This window comes from Rhinolophus sinicus, linkage group LG09 (assembly GCF_036562045.2).
Source record: "Rhinolophus sinicus isolate RSC01 linkage group LG09, ASM3656204v1, whole genome shotgun sequence".
NCBI classification, from domain to species: domain Eukaryota; kingdom Metazoa; phylum Chordata; class Mammalia; order Chiroptera; family Rhinolophidae; genus Rhinolophus; species Rhinolophus sinicus.
The window spans coordinates 41,969,075-41,991,995 of NC_133758.1; the positions used below are offsets into that span (position 1 = coordinate 41,969,075).

At 36.5% G+C, this 22,921-nt stretch overlaps 1 protein-coding gene across 1 annotated transcript; it reads right to left on the reverse strand.

The window, feature by feature from the left end:
* Nucleotides 1-2,345: 2,345 nt before the first annotated feature.
* Nucleotides 2,346-21,060, reverse strand: SNRPD1 (small nuclear ribonucleoprotein D1 polypeptide). The gene is made up of 4 exons (XM_019741279.2): nucleotides 20,904-21,060; nucleotides 15,072-15,148; nucleotides 12,728-12,919; nucleotides 2,346-10,347 (listed from the first exon to the last, which is right to left on the reverse strand). The coding sequence occupies exons 1-4, from the start codon at nucleotides 20,915-20,917 to the stop codon at nucleotides 10,271-10,273; spliced, it is 360 nt and encodes a 119-aa protein (XP_019596838.1). The 5' UTR covers nucleotides 20,918-21,060; the 3' UTR covers nucleotides 2,346-10,270.
* Between the last annotated feature and the right edge of the window lie 1,861 nt (nucleotides 21,061-22,921).

Sequence of the window (22,921 nt, forward strand, 5' to 3'; positions counted from 1 at the left end):
AGATACATGTATGCATGTGTGTCCTATATATGCATCAGGAATTTGTGACCAAATTGATTAGGATTTTATCTGTATCTATATTGTGATGTTTTGGGGTTTCAAAAGTGCCAACTAACCATACCTCATTTCTAGGTTTTGAATCAAATTGAGAAGACAGATGGGGTCAGATGACCTGCTTTATTAATAGTAAAGGTGGATTAAAGAACATAGTTTACCCAGTGTGTGAATCACACACAGAACAGAAAGCCCCACAGTGTGGGGGACATCCATGCCTGTCTTTTAGCAGATGCCCCTGAGGAATGGCAACAGAATACAGGTTCCCATGAGAGTGACCTAGATGAAATGACCAAGGCTCTTTGACCCTCATTATTTTATGAGCACTATTCTATTTTACAGGCTCAGGCCTGTTGTCCCTGGTATGAAAAACAATTTTTAGGTTAGTTTTCATGGCTATTCCCTGAGAGTTGCCATTTTATGAGAACATTTAGTAAAGGTTGGCAACCTACTATAAAAATATGTGTAAAAAACTCAGACACATTCTTACTGAAATATAATCCATAATAAATCTAATAAAAAATAATCCAGAGACCTTGGCCTAAATATGCTTCTCATTAAAGTTTTTAGTAGAATGTTTGCTTTCTAAGTTGGATGCTAATAGAATATCTACACGTACACATACTGAGATTGTTAATGTTATAAAAAAAAGTATAAGTATACAAAAATAGTCTAAAAGGGAGGATTGCAGTTTAGTGGATAGAAGACACTAGATTTGAAGTGAAGGTAACTAGTGGTGAGGAGTAGATATGCAAATGAGAACATGATCAAGATAGACGATGTAAAGAATTGGTCCCTGAGATGGTTATTTTTATGTCAACTTCATTGGGTCATGGGCTGCTCAGATATTTGGTTACCCATTATTTCTGGGTGTGTTTGTGAAGGTGTTTCTGGATGAGATCCGAGTTGGTAGACTGTGTAAAGCAGATTGCCCTGCCCAGTGAGGGTGGGCATCATTCAGTCCATTGAGGACCTGACAGAAAAGCACGGAGGAAGACCAAATTTGCTTTTTCTGCCTTAGAACTGGACATTAGTCTTCTTTTGCCCTCAGATTGGAATTTACAGCATCAGCACCCCGTTCTCAGGCCTTTGGACTTACATCATTAGCTCTCAGGTCTTTGGACTCAGCCTGAGACTACCCCAGTTTTTCTTGGGTCTCCAGCTTGCAGATGAGATTGGGGGACTTCTTGGCCTCCATTATTGTGTGATGCAATTCATTATAATAAATCTCTCTCTATATAAGTATCTCCTATTGGTTCCACATCTTTGGAGAACCCTAATATTGTTCCCTCCAAAACTTTACTGGTTTCCTTTAATCTACCAGCACATTAAGATTCATATTAGCTGAATCTCTCAGACGATATACACTATTTCCAGCAAGATGGAACAAAAAACAATTATCAAATGCTCTATATGTGCAGCCCAGGGGAAATACGCAATAAAAACAAATGCCAGCCCCCTGGCTCAAATCTTAAAACTGCAGACTAGAACTCAGATCCAGATTGTGCAGAGATCAGTCTGTGACAAGCAGATGTGGAAGTGACTTGTTGAACTTAAAATACCCCGCTAGAGCCTACATCTCCTACCTGATTTAGAAGGCTCTTACTGGAAAAAAGGTAGCTGCTGAATGACCATGAAACTGCCCATAAACTGACACAAAACTGACACTCTAGTCTTGGAACTTATCAGTTGCCTTTTCATATTTTATTTTGGCTTCTAGAGTGAAAATGATTCCTTGCCGTGGAAAGACAGGATGACTTTTTTCAGATGCATCAAAATAACCTGAGAGGTTCCCCAGAGTAGAAGGCTCAGGGACAGCTGTCCTCAAATGGCCACCTCTGCCACTATGAAGGCTGTTTATAGTAGACAGGACAACTGGGGCCTTAACTGCCTAGCCGTTCCCATTGTCCAGGACCTACTCTACTTCTCCCCTGTAGCCAGTTATCAAGGGGCAATTATTGCAGTGATTTGGAGATTACGGCAGTGATTTGGAACAAGAGTTGATAGGGAGGTTTTGGTTCCAGAAGCATATAGCTTCTTGGAATCCTATTTCAGTCATCAAGATATTGGATGGCTTCTCACCTTCTTTCCCAGGCACAGGCTGATCTTGTGGTGTGTTCCTCACAGTAGTCCTGGGATAGACTTAGGGAAACATTTAATTGATGTTTAATGTTCCCGAGCCTCACTTTATGCAGGTGGAAATGCTGTCTTATAGTGATTTTAATGACTGACGTGTTTTAAAATGTAGCAATATTCTTGGAGAAAAAAAATTGCCATTCAAACCCAGAAGGTAGTCTTTACTTTAGTCTCTTTAATTTGGTACATGGATATAGCATTTCCTATAATTATGGCAACACAGAATTGAATGTTGGTGAGGATGTGGAAATTGGAACCCCAGACATTTTATACATTATTGGTGGGAATGTCAAATGGTGCAACCACTTTAGAAAAGTCTGGCAGTTCCTCAAAGTGTTAATTACCACATATGATCAGTATTCCATTCCTAGTGTATATGCAGGAAAATTTAAAACGTGTTCACAGAAACTTGTACACAATTGTTCATAGCAGTATTACTCATAGTAGCCCAAATTGGAAATAACCCAAATATCTATCAACTGATGAATGGATAAATAAAATGTATATCCATATGACAGGATATTATTAGCAGTAAAAATGAAGTACTGACACATACTACAACTTGGATGAACCCTGAAAACATGCTGAGTCAAAGAAGTCAATCATAAAGGACCACACATTATGACTCCATTTATATGAAATGTCCAGAATAAGCAAATTTACAAAGACACAAGGTAGATTAGTGGTTTCTTAGGGTTATAGGGGGACAACAGGAAATTGGAGGGTGATGGCTAAGGGTGATGGGATTTATTTTCTGGGATAATAAAATTTTCTAAAACTGGTTGTGGTGGGTGCACACCTCTGTAAATATACTAAAAGCTACTGAATTGGATACTTTAAATGTGTAAACTGTATGATGTGAATTACATCTCAAAAAGCTGTTTTTTAAAAAATACAAATCTCTGTAGAAATTCAAGCATATTCAAAGACTTAAAAATGAAATTTCAGAAAAAAAAATAAGGCTTAACATCTAGAGGAAAAAAGGTATAACAAAATTACTTGAAGTCAGCTATTCTGGTATATTAACTTAAACTACAAAGTATCTTCCAACACCGACATAAGTCTAATTCTCTAAATCACGTCAACTAATTTAGTTGTCAATTGCAACCAGTTATCACAAGGTATTCACCAGAAATACTACTTAAAGGTCTACACACCGTGGGAGTTTGTCATTCACTCGTGGATCCCCAGTGCCTATTCTCAAATGGCCAGTTTCCCAGTTTTCAGGAATGTGACACCCAATATTTAATAAAAAATCACGTTCATACACAACTTCCAAATACTGTATAAGAAAATTTTCTTCAACACACATGGCAATGTAGACCTTGGTACATTTACAACTTAACTAAAGTGAAAAGTATCACCTTTGGCCTCTGTCGCTAAAACAGGCAGCCAGAGGTAGAGTTGGTAAAACTTAGATTGTAGGGGCATTAAGAGGATGAGAACATGGGTTGTCCCTGGAAATTTGGCTGATCTCGAGTAAATCTGGCCCAGAAGTCAAGAATTGGGAGCTAGCCAGAAAGCCTACGAATGAAGACCTTGTAAACCAGTCAGAGGAAGGGTTTTATTGGTTTCCATACCCATCAGTGTAACTCTCCAGACCTGCATCAACCAACCATTCCAAGGCTACTTCTAATTCTGCAGTTTCATCATGTCAGGATCACAGTAAAAGAGGTCTAGTTTACCAATCCAGATATGAACAATGACCTGTTTATCCTTCAAGCAGGAACTGAGAGAAAAAAGTTTTGTTTTTCCCCCCCAGGGGAAGTGGAGAGATGGTCATGATTTGCAATATCCGTGTATAAGGCCAACTGTCAAAATTTCAGAAATGTTGAGCTGGTTGACAGCATGGCATGTTGGTAGTTTCTAATTGCCACGGTAGAGAAGTCAGCAAATGCTACAAATTGTTGAACATTTCCCAGCACACCACAGGCTGACAGTGGATGGCCTCTGAAACTTCCCTAGCAAGCTTAAGTTTTATTAAACAAAAATGTGGCAAATGTCCACCTTTTGTGCCCACACTCACCAATGTCATTTTCAGAGATAATGTAGCTGAAGTGATAGTACTTAGATTAACATTTCTTTCCCTTTAGTCAAATTTTCAAGTACAACTTTGAAAATTATGTAATACTTTAAAACACCCCACACGAATAGTAAGCTGAACCACATGAAACTGTTTTTGTAAGTCAAGATAATCAAATATCAGCAATTTCATATGGTTCAACCTAAGTACTCCATCACCCAGCTTAAGAAACATTGCCCAGTTAAAATTCATGTTGCCTTTGCAATCACACTCCCCTCCTTCCTTCCATCCCTCAGAGGTGATTGCTGTCCTGAATTTTCATGCACATCTAAACGTTAAACATATTTCAGGATTCTTAAACAAGTTTTACATGTTCCTTTATATAATTATGTCAAACTATATGTATTCTGCTACTTGCATTATTTGCTCAATATTGGCTCATCCATGTTGACACATGCAGCTCTAGTTCATTTTCATTATTTTACTAAACAATTTACTCAACTCTTTTCCTATTGAACATTTAGATAATTAGCAATATTATTATATAGAATACTGCCTAAAATATAATATTGAACATCAACTGATAAAGAAAAAAAAAAGAATACTGCAACATTCTTGAAGGTATCTACTCCTTGGGTAAATGTGTCAAATTTTTAACTTTGCATTCTGATTTAGAAATGTTAGACATCTTTTTTCCCCACATTTTATTGGACTTTGCTCGTGTGAATGCCTCTCTTTAATCTTTAGCCAATTTTCTATTGGATTGTCTTACTAATTTAAAGGAGTATAGGTATACTTTGGAGGTATCGCAGGTTCGGTTCAAGACCACAATAAACCAAGTATTGCAATAAAGCGAGTCATAATCTTTTTGCTTGTGGAGGGTCTTGCCTTCAATTTGTAAAAAACGCACATCTATGAACAGCAATAAAACAAAGCACAAGGTATGCCTGTATTTTATATTTTGGATATTAATGCTTTTGTCTTATGCTTTGCAACTATCTTTTCCCAGTCAGTAGACTGCAAAAACAGTTTTTAAGTGTATATTTAGGGAATTTTAGCATTATAGTGTATCTCAGCAGTTAGGCAACAATGGCCTTTGAGCCAAATCCTGCCCTCTGCCTATTTTCGTAAAGTTTTGCTGGAACACAGCCAAGCCCATTTACCTATTGTTACTTACTGCTGCTTTGAGCAGAGATGAATAGTTCAGACAGACACCATATGGCCCACAAAACGTCAAATATTTACTATCTTGCCACTTACAGAGTAAGTTTGGAGACTCCTGTAATTTACTTAACCATTCCTCTAATTTTGGACATATAGGGTTGTTTTCCTTTTTAATTAAAAAGCGTGATGAATACCTTTCTGATTAAACTTCTCAACTTTTCCTTGGATAAATCCTGGATCAAAGTGCAGGAAAAATTTTAAAGCTTTTGAGATATCTTAAAATACCTGCTTAGTTTTTCAATTCACCTTCCCATTAGCCGATTCCAAATGGTCTTCTACCTTTGTAGCAATAAGCACTATTAAAAAATTAATAAAAAATGAAATCTGGCTGAAAATTCCATGTGTACCAAGATCAATTCCTTTGCTTTTAATATTTTACAATGTTTGGTATCTCGTAAAGTCCCCCACTTCTTCCTGTTTTCTACAAAAATGATGAATCTCCTCTTCATTCTTCTGAACATCAGAGCCAATTTACCAGTTAAGAACATAGGATTCTTGGACACAGATTTGTAACTAAATTCCAACTGATTAGAAACTGTGGGACTTAGGCAGTTACCTAACCTCTCTGGGAATGTTTTTCTGAAAACAGAATACGCCATCTGCTACATAGAATTGTTCTGAGGGTTAAAATAACATGTAAAGGACTTAGCATAAAACCTGGCATAGAGTAAGCATGCCAATGTTTGTCAAACGAGAAGGGTAGTTAATACTGTCCACTAAAATATCTTTTGGCAATTTTATTAAAACCTATGTTAATGAGAAAAACCTGGCACAGAATAAGCATTAAATTCTTATTATTTGACATACTATCAATAAAGAACTTAAAAATTCTGCAGACTAAACCTATATAAATTGGGAGAATTCATATTTCTATACTTCAGTCTTCCCACCCTGGTATATGGTACCATTATTTGTTTTGACTCATGAATTTTTAAACAGCTAGAACTGATTTTGCCATAGTTCCACAAGTGCTTAAAAGGGAAAAATTACAAGTTCTAGAAAACATGGAAAATCCTTACTCTCCTTGCAGATTCACAATACGTATCATCTTTTAAAGACAGAATAGTTACAGTAACTCATGTGACTCTACTTAATAGCCAATCACACTATAATTTCTGTAGTTCATCAAATCTAAGACATCAATTTTTAGTTGCACTTGTTATTTTATGTGCTGCCCTGTTTCCCTGAAAACAAGACCTAGGCGGACAATCAGCTCTAATGCGTCTTTTGGAGCAAAAATTAATAAGACCCGGTCTTATATAAAACCGGGTCTTATAGCAAAATAAGACTGGATCTTATAGTAAAATAAGACCAGGTCTTATATTAATTTTTGCTCCAAAAGACGCATTAAAGCTGATTGTCCAGCTAGGTCTTACTTTCGGGGAAACACGGTAAAAAAAAGGCTTGCTAATTTGATACTAAATCTAAATTTATACCATTTATGACGTATCTTGAGATATTAAAATATTTAATAAATCCATCTTAGTATCGCTTCACTATGGTAACAAAGTATATAAAATTCTTTGGTATAATCTTACCCAAATAAGTTCAGTATTGTCAATACTCATCATTCAGGGATTCTGTATTTGAGAAGTCACCTATTGGCTACATTTGTAACTCCAGAATCAATACTTGGTGCTTTCAGTCATGCATGCACATGCAGCAAAAAATCTGGCACCTGATGTGCACGATCCCAGATGAGGTTGAATTGTTTCAGCTCTCATACTGTAAACAAATGTCCTTTCATAGTCTATTTACTGCCACATTTTTCTTTTTGTTTGTATTTTGTGCTTTTTGTTTGTGATTTTGTTTAAAATAGTCCATAAGATAGTGCTTAAACATAGCACAAGAAGGCTGTCATGTGCTTTTCGGAAAAAATACAAGTGTTAAAAAAGCTTCATTCAAGGCATGAGTTATAGTGCTGCTGGTTGTGAAATCAAGGTAAATGAAATAATATTAAATTGTCCTTAAACAGAAACACACATAAAACAATGTTATGTACTGATCAGCTGAAAATGCGACCAGAGGCCCATAAGAATCTAACTCTGTATTTTCCCTATGAGCACTGGTTTAGTATTCACTTACTGTGTGCTGCAATTTTACAGAACGTAAATACCACAAATAACAAGAACCCACTGCACTTGAAATCTAGAGCATTTGCTGTTATTTTGTAAATTAAATCTCTCATTATATACCAACCTTACCCCAAATATAAAATAGACACCTTTAACATTTTACTGAGGAAAAGCTGGTTCAGATAAATGGAACACTCCCATATTCCTACACAGAAAATAGTAAACATTGCAAATTCCTTTTCCTTTTCCAAAGTATGCCCCTTAATTTTTAGGATCCAAAAGAATTTTCACATTAAATAATGAAGGCCAATATCACTCCCCCCCCACTCCGGTTCAAGCTGTTGTTTCTGTCTAGTTGTGTAGGACACAGCTCCCTGGCCCATGCTGGTATTATGAACCTTGCGCTCCGCCCTGGCTGAGGCAGTCGGCTGCTCACAGCAGCTCACGGCTGAGGTGCTGGCCACTCACGATGGCTGCGGGCTGCTCATGGCAGCACATGGCAGCCTGTGGTAGGCAGCTTACGCCAACCTCCGGCTGCTCATAGCAGCCCAGCTCCAGGGAGAGCTGTTGTTCACAATCTTAGCTGTAGAGGGCGCAGCTCATTGGCCCATGTGGGAATCGAACAGGTGACCTTGGCGTTAGGAGCACAGCGCTCCAACCACTTGAGCCACCGAGCCGGCCCCCAATATCACTTTTTTATTGCAGTTTTAATTTTAATGTCTCTAGAAAATGTGTACTATTGGCTTAAGAAGAATTTTCTTCCTCATGTTAAGAAAGTATCTTCCAGTTTAGCTTTTTAGGAATAAGTGCTTTATGCTATTAAATGCCATTCTGACATTATAGATCATGTGAATTGTTTGAATGCTAACTACACTAATACATTTCAAAATACTAAGTCATTCTTGCATAACCAACATAATTATAAGATTAAAACACGCTGTGAAATTTGATTTTCTATTATTTCACTTAGTTTCCTACCTAAATAACAAATTTATTTATTTTTTTTTAAATCCTTAAATTTCACAAAATCTTAAGCTTTAATATATCAGATGTGTGCAAAATGCAGCAGCACTAAGATCCTATGTACTTTTTTGGGGGAAGTGGGACAAGAGAAGCATATTATAGTCTGGTCTGTTTTCTATTCATTATTCAGTGCGTCCTTTATATTAGATTGGTGCAAAAGTAATTGCAGTTTAAAAGGTTAATAATTGCAAAAAACAGCAATTACTTTTGCACCATCCTAACAGCTAATAATGGCAATCAGTTCAAACAGCTTTTTCTTTGTATTTCTTTCCACATAAAATTTTTTTAAAAAATGACCTCTAGTGTTAATCTAGTAACCACTGTGGTTTAGTCTTACGTTTAAACTTACTGGATTGGTTTCACACGTTGCAAACATCTAGACATTAAAACGCACATGTAAAACATCTTTTATGTTACATTGGCATATAACTTAAAATCAAAATGAGAAGCCAATATACAATAGACAAGATATGAAGCACTCTTTCATCAGAGTTGTCACAATTTGTAATTATGTATCAGTGTTTTACTTAATTCTGCTTCCCTTGTAGTCTATAAACTCCATGAAAACAAGAGTCAACTTACGTTGATTGACTTGTGCCAGGTCTTTTCTTTGCTTCCTTCAAGTCTCTCCGTCTTACTGCATCATTGGACTCCCTTGCAGAAGACAGGTTCAATGATAGGAGCACCAATAGATCATAGATGGAAAAGAATCTCACACACGGATGCATGCTATTGCTATCTCTCAATTTATGTAACCCTCTCACAGGGCCTAAAACCTTCTTTTTATGTAACAGTCTTTGCAGAAAATTTCCTCATTTAAAAAACAAGACTCCACAAGCATAATTAAGTGAAAATACAGATTTAGTTGCCGCCAATCCTCAAAGTTAGGTTTTCTCCCCGTTAGCATATAAACAAATGGTGGTAAGCTTTACAAGGAATTGCACATACTGAGAATTTTTCTCTAAGCTTAACCAGTTTAAAAAAAAAATCCTTATTAACTACTGGAAAGAATCCAGTTTTGCTATTAAAGTAGGTATTTTTCCTTTTGTTCTTAAGAGATTCCTTGTAAAAGTACTTGATCAAAGAACCACTGACAGGTACATTCCACATTAACACGTTTCAACACTACTTAGAACTCATAATCTAGTGAACGTTATCTGCAGTTTCAACCCAGAAGAATGTAAAACTATATTCTATCGAGAACCTACTGAAAACAAAACAAAACAAAAAATTAACCACAACAAAATCAATGAATCCTGAATCAGAAGATCTCAATTACCTTTTACTAAGTACTTAGTCTCCATGGAATAAAACTCAGAAAAAGAGAGTCAATTTTAGACCCATTCCATAGGACTTTACCTTCTGAAGTCCCAAAACTATAACATTATTTCACTTGTAGGTAGGTTCCACAGAAAATAGGTTCCACTGAGTCAAAGTAAAACAAACTCAGTGCATGTGAAGTAAAAAGGTGTATATTCTACATGTAGTCATAAAAGAAATACTTTAGTTCAAAAATTAAAAGCCTGATCTAAGATTGGAATTCTTCTGAGACTGCTTAGCAATAATTTCAGCTGTCACTATCATGAATATATGAACTATTAAAACTTAACTTGATATAGTCAACAGACAACTGTCCTACGTTTAACTTTTTAAAAAACTGACATAAACAAACAAAAGCTGTACAAAAAAATACCCCAAATTATATGTCACTTTCAAACAGTAATCTTGAGAGATATTATCGCCTAGGACCCCCTCTTCCTCTGCCCCGGCCACGTCCTCTTCCTCTTCCTCGGCCTCGGCCTCTTCCTGCAACTGAGGGAAGAAAAAAACAAGGCAGGGTAAATTCTCTTCTGTACTGTTACCTGGCCACCACAAACAGCATTTATGGTAAAGAAAACTTTAACTTAGCTTCTCTCAGATGTGACTTCAATCACTCCTCCCACCACACTATCACGTAGAACCAAGAACAGCTACAGAGATCTTTTATTGTAGTTTGTTTGAATATATTTACTGAGAAATTCATCAAGTTTTAAAATATTTTTTCTTTGTATCATGTCTCAAAATGACCACAAAATGCAATGCAAATGATATGAACCTCACACAAGATGGAAGAGATATCGTATCAATGGAACAGAACATGAACCCTATGTGCCTGAGTTTTTGTTACTGAATACAATCTACACAAATTAATTCATAGCCAAGAGTTTAAAAATATTGTATCAAGTAACAACCTCATGACTCTTCAGAACCTTAAGTCATGTGATCCAAGCATAACCTAGTATTTTAATCCATATAGCAATATCCCTGTCGCCTGGTCACCCTAACTCTACTTGAATATGACTGACAGAAAACTCTTACCTAAATGAACTTATTTCCTCTTTGGACAGCTACGAATATTTTAAAAATCCTGACATAAAGTTCAAGTCAGTCACATTCTAAGTTTCTAGTCTTACCAATTAAAGCAATAGAGTAAGTCTAAGACTTCTGCTAAAATAACACAGATTAACCACATATTTTGAAATACTATTCATATAGAAAAGGAATAAAAATGGTAAATATCCATAAGGAACCTCACTCCCCAAAAGCAGAGAAAATACAGTGTTTGAAAGATTTCAATGAATTTTTAAGTCAGAAAGTAGACTGAGGAATAATTTGTGAAAGACCTAGAACCTTGGGAACCATAGGTGAGACTGAAACAAACAAACAAAATGGTTGACAATCCTTAGGCGGAGCAGTAGACTGGCCAGTCCTCTTTCCTGCCTTGCAAATCTAATGATTGTTTCCCTGACAGGTAGGTAGGAGAGGAAAGGTAAAATAAACCTAAAGACATTGAGGCAGAATGGCTTCAGATTTGAAAACACTTGCAAACTGGATAGCAGCAAAGAGGCACAGAGCTAAGGGGAAGAGAGAAGGGGATTAAGTCAGTATTTTTCAAGCTATAGGTTGTAACCCGAAATTTTTTTTAACTTAAAGAGAACAGGATAGAAAACTTAAGGGCATTTGCATGTATTAAGACCAAGTCACTGTTCCTGCAACTTTTGTTTCAGTGTATGAATGGGTCATGATGCAAAGTGTCTTTCTCAGTGTGGGTAGAAGGAAAAAAGTCTCAAAATCATTATATTAAGTGTCTACAACATACTCAACACCTTTCTCCTGCCCTGCTCCTACAATGCCAGCTGTGAGGCATTAAGTCTCCCATGGTAGGTGACTGGAATCTGTGAGGAAATCAACTACAGAAAAGACTTCCTGAAATTTGGGTCTCTTCAGTAAAGAGGCCAACTCACTTCTGAACTGCCCTATAGTGATACCCACCAGCTGAGGAGGCCAGCCTCCCTTCCAAGAACTTCTCTTTTTGGGTCCTTGTTAAATAATAGATGGCCAAAGTGTAAGATACTTAAGACTTCAATATAAAGACCAAATAAAAAGATAAATCAGAGGAAAATAACAATGCCAAGTACAGAATAAAACTTCAACCCCCTCCCCCAAACTATAATATCCTACTGGTTAATATCCCATCCAATATTTTTCAGATAGGGGAAAAAAAAAATCCCTAAAACAAAAATCCCTAAAACAAACAAGGATTCTATGAAAAGTCAGAGAACAAGGAGTATAGAAGATTAAATATATGCTAGATTGGAAGATAAGGTCAAGGAAATGTCTCAGAAAAGAGAACAGAGACAGAGAGAAAAATGAAAGATGTAGAGAACCAGCCAGAAGATCCAATTATTAAGAATCCCAGGAAGAAATAACAGAACAATTAAAAGAGAAGAAATTTATTAGCTATACAAGTAAATTTCTTAGCTCTAAAAGACAAGAATATCTATGCTGAAAGGGTCCACCATGTAGCCAGAACAAAATGGAGGGAAAAAATGAAGGGCAAGCAAAGACTCCATGCCAAGTCATTAGGAAATTTCAGAATACCAGGAATAAAGACTCAATCTCCAAATCTTCCAAAGTATGTTGGAGGTGGGGACCAGACCATGCACAAAGGTACAGGAAGAATGGCATCAGTGGTTTCAATAGCAACACTGGTAACAATACTATACACACTCATGGCAAGTAAAGGCAATAAAAAAACAAAAACAAAAATACAAACAAAAAAACCTGTTGTTTGCAAATGTTTATATTTTGAATAGTGGATTAGGGTATAAATATATCATTCACAAAAACATTTATAATCTTTTAAACTTACCAGCTTCCCTTTTCTTAGATTTCACCTTTGGCTCAACATCCACCAGTAGTGTATCCAGAGGTAAGCTGTCTGGCAGAATAAAATATCGAATGTTATTTCCTCGAATACTCAGTGTTTCCAGTTGTACAGGTTCTCGGTTCTTCAGGGTCATTTTCACAGCTTTAAGATGTGTATTCATGCTGACGTCTACACCTAAAGGGAAAAAAGACGGCAATTATTAGCATGAAAAGGAAGGCAACCAATTAATCTATCAAGGCACAGTAAATATATTACAAAAGAGTACTGTTCTGCGAAATTGCAAGTGTCTATTACATAATTGTGTAAAACTCGTAAATGGGGGTATACTGTCAGTATAAATCAGAAATCTTTTCTTCAGAGATTTTTCCCTAGCATGTTAAACATTTTACATAGTTAGATATGCTCATAGAAGTGAATGCAGCAAGCCATGGAAGAAGCCGACTGGTACATATGCCTATTCCCACTATCCCCACGCATCCTCCTCTTATCTCAAGGTAGGCAATGCTTATCGCAAGGTTCTTCCATTGTCTCCATAACTTCTTTACATCCCACTCCACGAAGCTACCTTCATCTTTGCTTTAAAAATCAAGTCCTATACGTACAGCAATAGTTTTCCTTATTACTAGGAATTTAACATGTCTTTTTCACTGTTTTTTGTTGGTGTTTAGGAGTGTTTTTGTTAGTATTTGGATTACCAAGTTGCACAGGTTTTGAGTGGTGTGCCTCAAACTATTTTTCTCACTAAGGCATTATTTTTTTATGAGGTTTTGCAAAATAAAAGAAAGACATTCTAGGATGACTGTATGGCATTGCAATAGAAATACTTGATTCTTGGAGCCCTTACCAATAGATCTAAATAGGCTAACCAAAGGTCTAGTTAATTTCTGTCCCTAGAAAGTTAAGGCCAGAAAGAAAATATGAATTCTCTCAACTTTCCCAACATTCACCTGAAATTTACTAATCTTATTAGTAATATTTTCCTCCCTCCTTCCAGTAAGAGAAGTAGTCTTCTTTCCCCAAATTAATATATTTTTGATACATTCTATCTCCTTGGGGACCTTGATCCATCAAGGGAGAGGAAAAAAGTAAGATTTATGAGCTCTTTCTATGTTCTGGGAATTGCATGCTGAGACATTTTAATTTAATCTTCAATATCCCTACAGTAGATAATATGATTATCACTACTCTGATGACTAAAATATATAAAGGGTACAAGCAACTAGTTAACAGTGGTTGTCAGTGGAGGAGGGAATAAGATTTTTACTAGATTTTGCTCCCCCAACTTACTGTTGCCCTCCCTAACATCATCTAATGTATGTCAGGTAAACCTTGCATTATATTATTTTTGTGTGTGTGTGCCTTCCACCATTAGATTTTGAGTTCCTAAAAAAGCACAGAGCTCATGAGAAAGCAGACGATATCACTGTTTACAGAATTTAAACAGGACAGAAATTACACTTCCTCAGATACGGTCACAGATTGTATCAAAATCTTACACTGAACAGATTTCTTTCCACAGTAACTGGTGTTGCAAAGTTCTAGTACACTCACAAATAATATCAGCTTAATACTGTATATTTCTCTTGGTTTACTCAGATGCTCTATCTATGCTTTAAAAAGTTATTTATAAATTTACAATTTAAATATTTCAGAGAGTAGGCTCAGATGCTAAGATAGCATTTTCTTTCATTTGGCTCATCAATTCTTTTGAAATTTTACAATTTTTTTTGGGGGGAGGGGACAGCTACTATAAGTAAATTGCAGTGACCTTAAATATTAAACTACATATACAATATCGTTAAAGCAAAGAGTTATACACGTAAGAAAAAAGACTGAAAGAAAATATTCCAACATGTGATCCTATTAATGATCATCTTAGTAATGTAAAATTATGGTACCTCACTGCCCCCTTTCCATTTTCCACACATTTTTTCACCCAAGATAATCAGACATGGAAACCCCATCCTCTATCTTCAAGGAGTTTACAGTCTAACAGGAGATGCAAAATTCTAATAAAAGTAAAACATATTTTTGAAGATGCAACATTTCAGGCAGAGGGACACATATAGGCAAAAGCATGAAAGGCATAAAAGCGGGAAAATGGGTCATACATAGGATACTCTGAGGAATCCAGTTTGGTCTTAGCACAAGTACATAAGGAGAGGCTTAAGAAAGAAGGTCCATGAAATAAATCAGACAAAAAGAATGAGATCTGTACTACAATAATGTTCATTAGGCAACCAAAAATGAATTCTGGCCTGCATGTAGAAGAGATGGGTGAAAAAGTAAAGTGGTAAAGTATTATAAAGCAGGCTAATCTCCATACCTGTGATTGTTCCATGGACCTGTGTTCCATTCTTTAATTCAATGGTTACGGTTTCGTGACTCAATTTCATCAAAAATCTATAAAGACAGTAAGAATAAAACAGTAATTTTTCACCTTTGACACGTTAGTCATGTATAGTGAGTTAAAGGGTAAAATTTCTAGATGTTGAAAATCTGCTTAGATGCTAGGGGCATCAATTCCTATTAATAATCCTCATAATAATTTCAGCTTTCCCTGAATTAAAGCCTTAACACTTACAAAGGAACATAATAACAAACTGTCATTTGGACTTTTCCAATTCTCTAAACCATTATACAGCATCCATGCATAAAGACCCTGAAGTCATTATAAGTCACAGAGTTGAAATTAAGAAATTATATGAATGAAGGTGGTCAAAAGGCACAAACTTCCAATTATAAGATAAATGAGAGTGTAATGTACAACATGCTGTGTGGTATATCTGAAAGTTGCTAAGAGAGTAGATCTTAAGTTCTCATCACAAGGAAAAAACCTTTTGTATCTCATATGAGATGATGGACGTCAACTAAACTTATTGTGGCAATCATTTCAAAATATATGTAAGTCAAGTCATGCAGTACAACTTAAATATATACAGTGTTGTATGTCAATTATTTATCTCTATCTCAATAAAAATGAAAAAAATGATTATAACTGGTAGTAAAAGATTACATGTTTTTATGTGCATAATAAAATAAAAGTCTCTCTTTCTAATCTCCTCCATGTATATGGGGATATTCTTCCAGACTGTTTTATATGCATTCATAAGAATATACACAAAATTTATTTTTACATAAATTAAGCCATACTTCCGTAACTTGTTGCTCTCATTTAGCAGTTTATATTAGTGACATTAGTGTATTTCCACACACACACACACACACACACACACACACCCATTTATACAAATCTTCACCAGCACTAATTGTTACCAATCTTTGAAATTTTTGTCAATTTGATAAGGGAAAAAAGGGCAATTTATTTTTTCCTATTACTTGTGAGAGTGAATATCTTCATGAATATGGGAAATTTGGATTTCTTTTGTGAATTACTTACATTATTTTTTTTAAAAAAAGAAAAATTACATGAATTTTTCTTTTATTTTCTACCAATTTGCCATAGCCATTCAAGTTTGTGGTGTTCTTTAGTCATACAATTATTATTTTTTTTTTCATTTTTATACTGTTAAAATTGTGGATCCTTCCTGGGTATGTAATTTGTTTCAGAAGAGTTAGATACGTAAGATTGTAAAAAGTCTCTTATTTTCTCCTAGTTTTATATTTAGTTTTAATCCACCTGGAATTCATCTCCTTTCTATGCAGTGTGAGGTAGGAATCTGCCTTTATTATTTTTCCCAATTGGATAGCCATGTGCCTCAATGTTTTCTGAATAATCCATTCATTCCCCACTTCATCTAGTCATTTTATTCCCTCCCTAACTTTTTATTATGAAATAATGCAGAGGAAAGTTGAATGATTGACAAATTATTGAAGTGTTGCCATTTGTCTGTGTGTCCCCCTTCTACATACACAATTTAACACTTTCACCATATTTCCTAAAAATAAAATTTGCAGGCACTTCAGCATGCATTTTCTAATGAGGACATTCTCCCAAGCAACCGTAATACCACACCTAGAAAATGAACAATAATCCCACAATATGATCTAATATGCAATTCACATTCACAATTTCTAGTCTGTAACAGATACTTTGTACACCCCATCATAGCATCTATCACACTAAATGGTACATGCTGGACTATCTATTTCCCTCCCTACTACGCTGTTGTTGAGGGTAAGGTTTATGACCTTTACTCTAATCATGAATTAAAACAGGCACTGAGTGATAGTTGGCTGAAATATTTCAATAATTAAAGGGAAGCCAGCTTTAAAACACCACATTTTTAGTGGTATAGACAGCCATCAAAAAAGGGGAAATTACTTGATCTGGGATAAAACAAGTCCCAAACTTTAAACAGCTCATCTGTCCTCATAAAGACTAATGGGTTGAATCTTTTTCTATTTGCTGTCAAGATAAGTCTCTCTCAATGAATTCCTTTATTTCACCAGACAAAAGTTCTTTAACTTAGCTCAAAATTTATTAATGACTTTTAATTACATTAACCCCGATTGTTCACCTGCACTTGGGTTTACTTGAGCTTTTAAAAAAATTTTTTTACTTTAATTGACCCACTCATTAATACCTTTTCCTTTTATAAAAGTTCTTTCAAATAATTTTTGGAAGCAGGCAGAATTAAAGTAAATATAAAATACCTTCTAAATCAAGCAATGTACCATTTGGAAATAAAAAGAAAACCAGAAAGCAAAAAAGACATCTGAAACTTCAAAACACATTTCAGAAAGCCCAAAAATATTTCTTTGATAAATAATATTTATCATTACGTAGTAGTCCCATAATGGTAGTCCCTGTGCTGGGTAATGAGAATTAAAAATTAGTAAGACTATGTTTCAAGGAACTCAAACTCTAGTAGAAAGGACACATAAAAGATATTTTTAAACTAAATTGTAAAGCCCAATAGAGACGTGCACAGGTTTTTACCAGGCCCATGAGGAATCAAATCTTAGTGGATTTCTAGTAAGAAGCCTGACAAGTTGGAAATGTGCAGCAAAGAGTGAAGAGCAAAGATACGGTAGTTAAGAAACAGCACAATGTACAGAAAAATTATAGGTACAACCGGCGGAATATTAAGTCTAAGAAAATGAGTGGGGAAGAGTTAGGCAGGTTCCTTTCACGGAAAGCCTAAGCTCTGTTAAAAATTTCCTCTAGGAGAGCTACTGAAGGGTTTTCATCAATAATGATTGCCAGGATCACATTTACATTGGAAGACAAATCAGATGGCTAGAGCACTATAGAGGTTAAAGTTACAGTAATCAAGACATAGGAACAACAAACAGATCAATGAAACAGAACAGAACCTAGAAATAGACTCACATTTATACAGTCAATTTTCTAAAAAGGTGCTCATGGGACTGCCAAAGCAGTCTGATGGGCAAAGGAAAGCCTTTCCAACAAATGAAATCCATAATAGGGATTTATGTTCCATAATAATACAGAATGACTGGAAGTCCATCTAGAAAAAATGAACCTGGACCCCCTAACTCACACCACTTAGCAAAATTAATTGAAGACAGATCATAAACCTAAAAATCAAAGTAAAATTATAAAGCTTTTAGAGGAAAACATTGGAGAATAACGTCATGATTTGAGGGTAGGCACAAGTTTCTTTGACAGTGCACAGAGAGCAATAACTATAAAAGAAAAAGCTGGTAAATTAAGACTTCTTCAAAATAAACGTATGTTCACCAAAGACATTAAGGAAATGAACAAGCACACCACAAACTAGGAGAAATTATATCTGACAAAAGACTAGTATGCATAATACATAAAGAATTCCTACAACTAAAAGAAAAAGAAAAATACAACCATAATCAAACTCTTCACAAAGATATACAAATGGCCAATAAGCAGGTGAAAAGGTATTCAACATCACTAGTCATTAGGAGAATGAAAATTAAAGTCAAAAGAAGACACTACTATACAAGCACTACAATGGCTAAAGCACTATAGAGGCTAGATTAAACTGACAACAAATGCTGATGAGGGTGTGGAGCAAGTAGAATTCTAATATACCATTCATTCGAGGGAGTGTAAAATGTTACAACCACTTTGGAAAATGATTTGGCAGTTTCTTATGAAACTAAATGTATACCTGTGCTATGATCCAACAACTCCACTCCTAAATAATTACCCAAAAGAAAATGGGGGGTGGGGGGTGGAGGGGGATGGTAATGTTCCATATCTTGATAGGGTTTGGGTTACACAGGTATATAAATTTTTCAAAATTGGGAACTGTACACTAAATATTATTGTAAGAGATATTTAACTCAAGAGGTAATAAAAAACATGGGTGAAAAAAGGGAGCCTAAACAGCTCAGTGGTGGTAACTGGAATGGCAGGGAGGGTTATCATGAGCAGGAGAAACAGACACAATAATTTGAGCCTAGAAACCAAGTAGATTGGAATTATTTTCTGATGAATCCTGCACTATCTGAATTCTTTTTACTTACTGAAACTTAGATATTCAGATACTATTCAAATATTCAAATATGGTATCATTCAGCATCCAAATTCACACTATTTAAATTTAAAAATCAAAGAGAATTGGATAGTGAGAGATACTTCCATTAAGTAGATAAAAATGTTCCAACCTGGCAATTTATCAGACATCAGGATTATCAAGAGAGGAAGACGTCAAGACAACTCCCAGGTTTTTGATTAGGGTGACAGTAAGATAAGGAGGACAGTTCCACCAACTTAGGTACAGAAATAAAGTCAACTGAAAATGCCATCCAGTTAGACAAACACCCATTTTCTTGGTTCAAAATGCCTTCTCCAGTAAGAAGAAATTTTGTTTATTTATTCTAAGACACAGAAAAGGATTCAATATAGCCATTGAAATTAACAGGAAAACTGTCACAGCACAGAATATCTTTAAATGAGAGAAACTGATCCCAAAGAGTAGCACACTAACTAGACTGCCAGATATTAAGAAATTGTGAAAATATACTTTAAATTTTGAGACGTTATTATCCAGTTACAGTTCAAATTAAAACGAACAAAAAGTTCACCTTAAATGCTTTCTCTACAAACTCCACCCTGAAGGGTTTATGTTATTTCAAACATAATAGAAATTAAATGCGAAATGCTAAGCGAAATAAGTCAGACAGAAAAAGCAGAGAACCATGTGATTTCACTGATATGTGGTATATAAACCAAAAACAACAAAAGAACAAGACAAACAAATGAGAAACAGAAACTCATAGACACAGACAATAGTTTAGTGGTTACCAGAGGGTAAGGTGGGTGGGGGTTGGGAGATGCGGGTAAGGGGGATCGAATATATGGTGATGGAAGGAGAACTGACTCTGGGTGGTGAACACACAATGGGATTTATAGATGATGTAATACAGAATTGTACACCTGAAATCTATGTAATTTTACTAACAATTGTCACCCCAATAAATTAAAAAAAAAGAAATTAAAATGTAGAAAGATATAAAACGAAAGACATATCGGTCATCCGTGTAATCAGCCACAAATACATAAAGTGATTCTGCCCCAAGTTGGGAGATTTTCCCCCCCTAAATGAAACGCCTACTTTAAAGGGGAATGTAGGTTGAATAATCTTAAGTTTAGAGAATATCAAAAAATACTCTAAAATAGTAACATTAAGTCAGAAGTCCATCCCTGATTTAAAACACTTCGGAAATGGGTTTATTTTCCAGATAAACCTCTGCAGCTTCTAAGCACTCTTTTTAAAAGCGCATTAAACTACTTACACAGAGAAATAAATTTTCTTTATGTCTCCCATGTTCTCAGGGACCGTGGACCTAGTTACATTTGCCGGTTCCTGAGAACTGAGATGGGCCCGAAAAGTAACTTAAACTAGAGCACGAGTTCTACTGGAAATGAAAATCGGTAGGTAACCGAAAGCAAGACCTTGTAAGCCTGCCCCTGCCCCTTAAAAGCACCTGAGACACTGGATGGGAAGAAACGGCTCGGCCTTTACATCCACCTCTTGGAAGACACACAGGATCCCGGAACGACCCTTTCTGAAAACCAGGCCCGCGCGCCGGCGCCGCCAACATAGGGCGGGAGCGGCGGGCGCCAGAGGCCGTTAGCAGGCCGCGCGCGCACGCGGCTTTCGCGCTGCCTGCAACTGGGGCAGCCGTCTCCTGCTCCCGGCCCAAACCGTCCCGTCAGAGCCCTCATTCTATTTGGTCACCTACTCACCTCACGAGCTTCATCCTAGCGGCGCCGTCACGCTCTCGGTCCGAAGCGTGCACAAAACCCAACAACGAAGGCCCCACAGACTGGAGTATGAATGGCCGGAAACGCCTACTTCTGGATCTCCGACGTAAAGGGCGCGCAGAGCTCTGCGAATGCGCGGCGGAAACGCTGAGGCCGCGCAGGGTCGCACTCCCTTCCGCCCGCGAGGAGCGCCATAGCGGCCCCTGGCGGCTGGAGGTGTACCTTGCGCCTGCTGAGGGCGTTTAGGTGTGGTTTAGGAGGAAATTTCATATTAGAGGGAGATTTGAGGATATTAAATTCAACTAGTGGACAGTTTGGCACGGCACCTTATGTTATGCAGCACCAAATATACCCGTGTGCGAAGGAAAGATCTGAGAGAAGCCCAAAGGATTATGCTAATTCTGCTCCAAAACCAAGAGCTTCAGCACTACTTAATGTACAGGGAGAAAATCACACAATTTAGCTAATTATTTTCACTTTAAATTCTGGTCGCAAACCTCAAAAGGGTACCCTACATTGCCCAGAGATAGTGTTCTGCTTCTCTTATAAGCTCACAAACTATTTCATACTTTCTTTCTTCCTCTCAAAACTTTTATAGTCCCTCTGCCAAATCACTCTCTGCTAATGTTTCCTACTTCTTGGAGAAGCAGAAGCCATCCTTCTGCTTTATTCCTGTTGCAAAGGTAGAAGTATCGCTTCTTTCAAAGGCAAATTCCACTTAACTGTAGTATGGATCCCCTCGCTCATTTTTTCAAAAATTTCATACCTTCAGTTTTCCCCGTCTAACTTGAATCATCAGTTTCTCCGTCTCTACCGGATTTTTTTTCCATCAGCATACAAATTTACTTTAAAAACAAAACTCTCTGGGGCGGCCGTTTTGGCCAATGGTTAGAGCGCAGTGCTGATAACACCAAGGTTGCCAGTTCAATTCCCTCATGGGCCAGTGAGCTGTGCCCTCCACAACTAGACTGAAAACAATTTGACTTGGAGCTGAGCTGCGCTCCCCACAATTAGATTGAAAACGACTTGACATGGAGTTAATGGGTCCTGGAAAAACACACAATTCCCCAATATTCTCCCCCACAAAAAAAATTGAAAAACAAAACAAAACAAAAGCTCACCTCTGATGCAGCTCCAGCTACTGCCAGACTTCTTTCACAGAAAAACTTGAATGACCTGTCTATGCTTGTTTTTATGACCTCCAATTCACTCTTCAAACTACACTGAAATTGCTATTCTAACAGTCAACCAGTTTGGAATTTTCTGGTCAAGCACCAGGAAGGTCATCTGACATCTAGGTCCTCTCTATGCACCTGATGGAAAGAAGAGATGAGCTACATGATGGAAACCCTTCCCCTTCTCTGTCCTGAAAAGATGTCCTGGCTTCTTTTCTTTCAGTAATAACCCCCTTGCCCTTTTCTGCTTCCTACTAAAATCTTCCAATTGTACATTCCCTCAGAGTACCCTTCTAGTTGCTAGATGGTATGCTGCTCGATTCATAAATCACTTAATAAAGCCAATTAAATCTTCAGATTTACTCTGTCGAATTTTGTTGTTTAACACTAACAAGACTTTGGTTGGTGAAGATGCCCCGAGTCCATGAACCACAATTTGAGTAGCAAGACTGTAATGAACATGTGCTGCCTTCTCAACATCTATCCCCTTCTTTTTCCAACAGTTTCTAATAATCTGGTGATTCGTATGGTCCTACGGAAGCTGATTTCACCTTTAGATCAATAATCACATTCCATTACTTGTCCACAGTGGACTTGGGATGTAAGCTGATCTAATCAGGACTTCGTAGGAATATGCTTCTTTTGGACATGAATGGAGAGGTAGTTATTGGAAACTTCTTTAGAAACAAGAGAAGAACCAATTCTAAGACACAGTTTTAAAAAAACAAAACTCATCATGATATTAATGAGCCCCTGGATTAAAAACAATGACTAAGTGAGGCTATTTAAATTAAAATTAAGCAAAATTAAAAATTCATTTCCTCA

What these genes read in the sequence shown, in the direction of transcription:
- SNRPD1 (XM_019741279.2), bottom strand. An exon ending in GGTCCATGGAACAATCACAG is followed by an intron (nt 12,920 to 15,071) that starts GTATGGAGATTA and finishes TTTTCCCTTTAG; the next exon opens with GTGTAGACGTCAGCATGAAT. An exon ending in ATCTAAGAAAAGGGAAGCTG is followed by an intron (nt 10,348 to 12,727) that starts GTAAGTTTAAAA and finishes TTCTTCCCTCAG; the next exon opens with TTGCAGGAAGAGGCCGAGGC.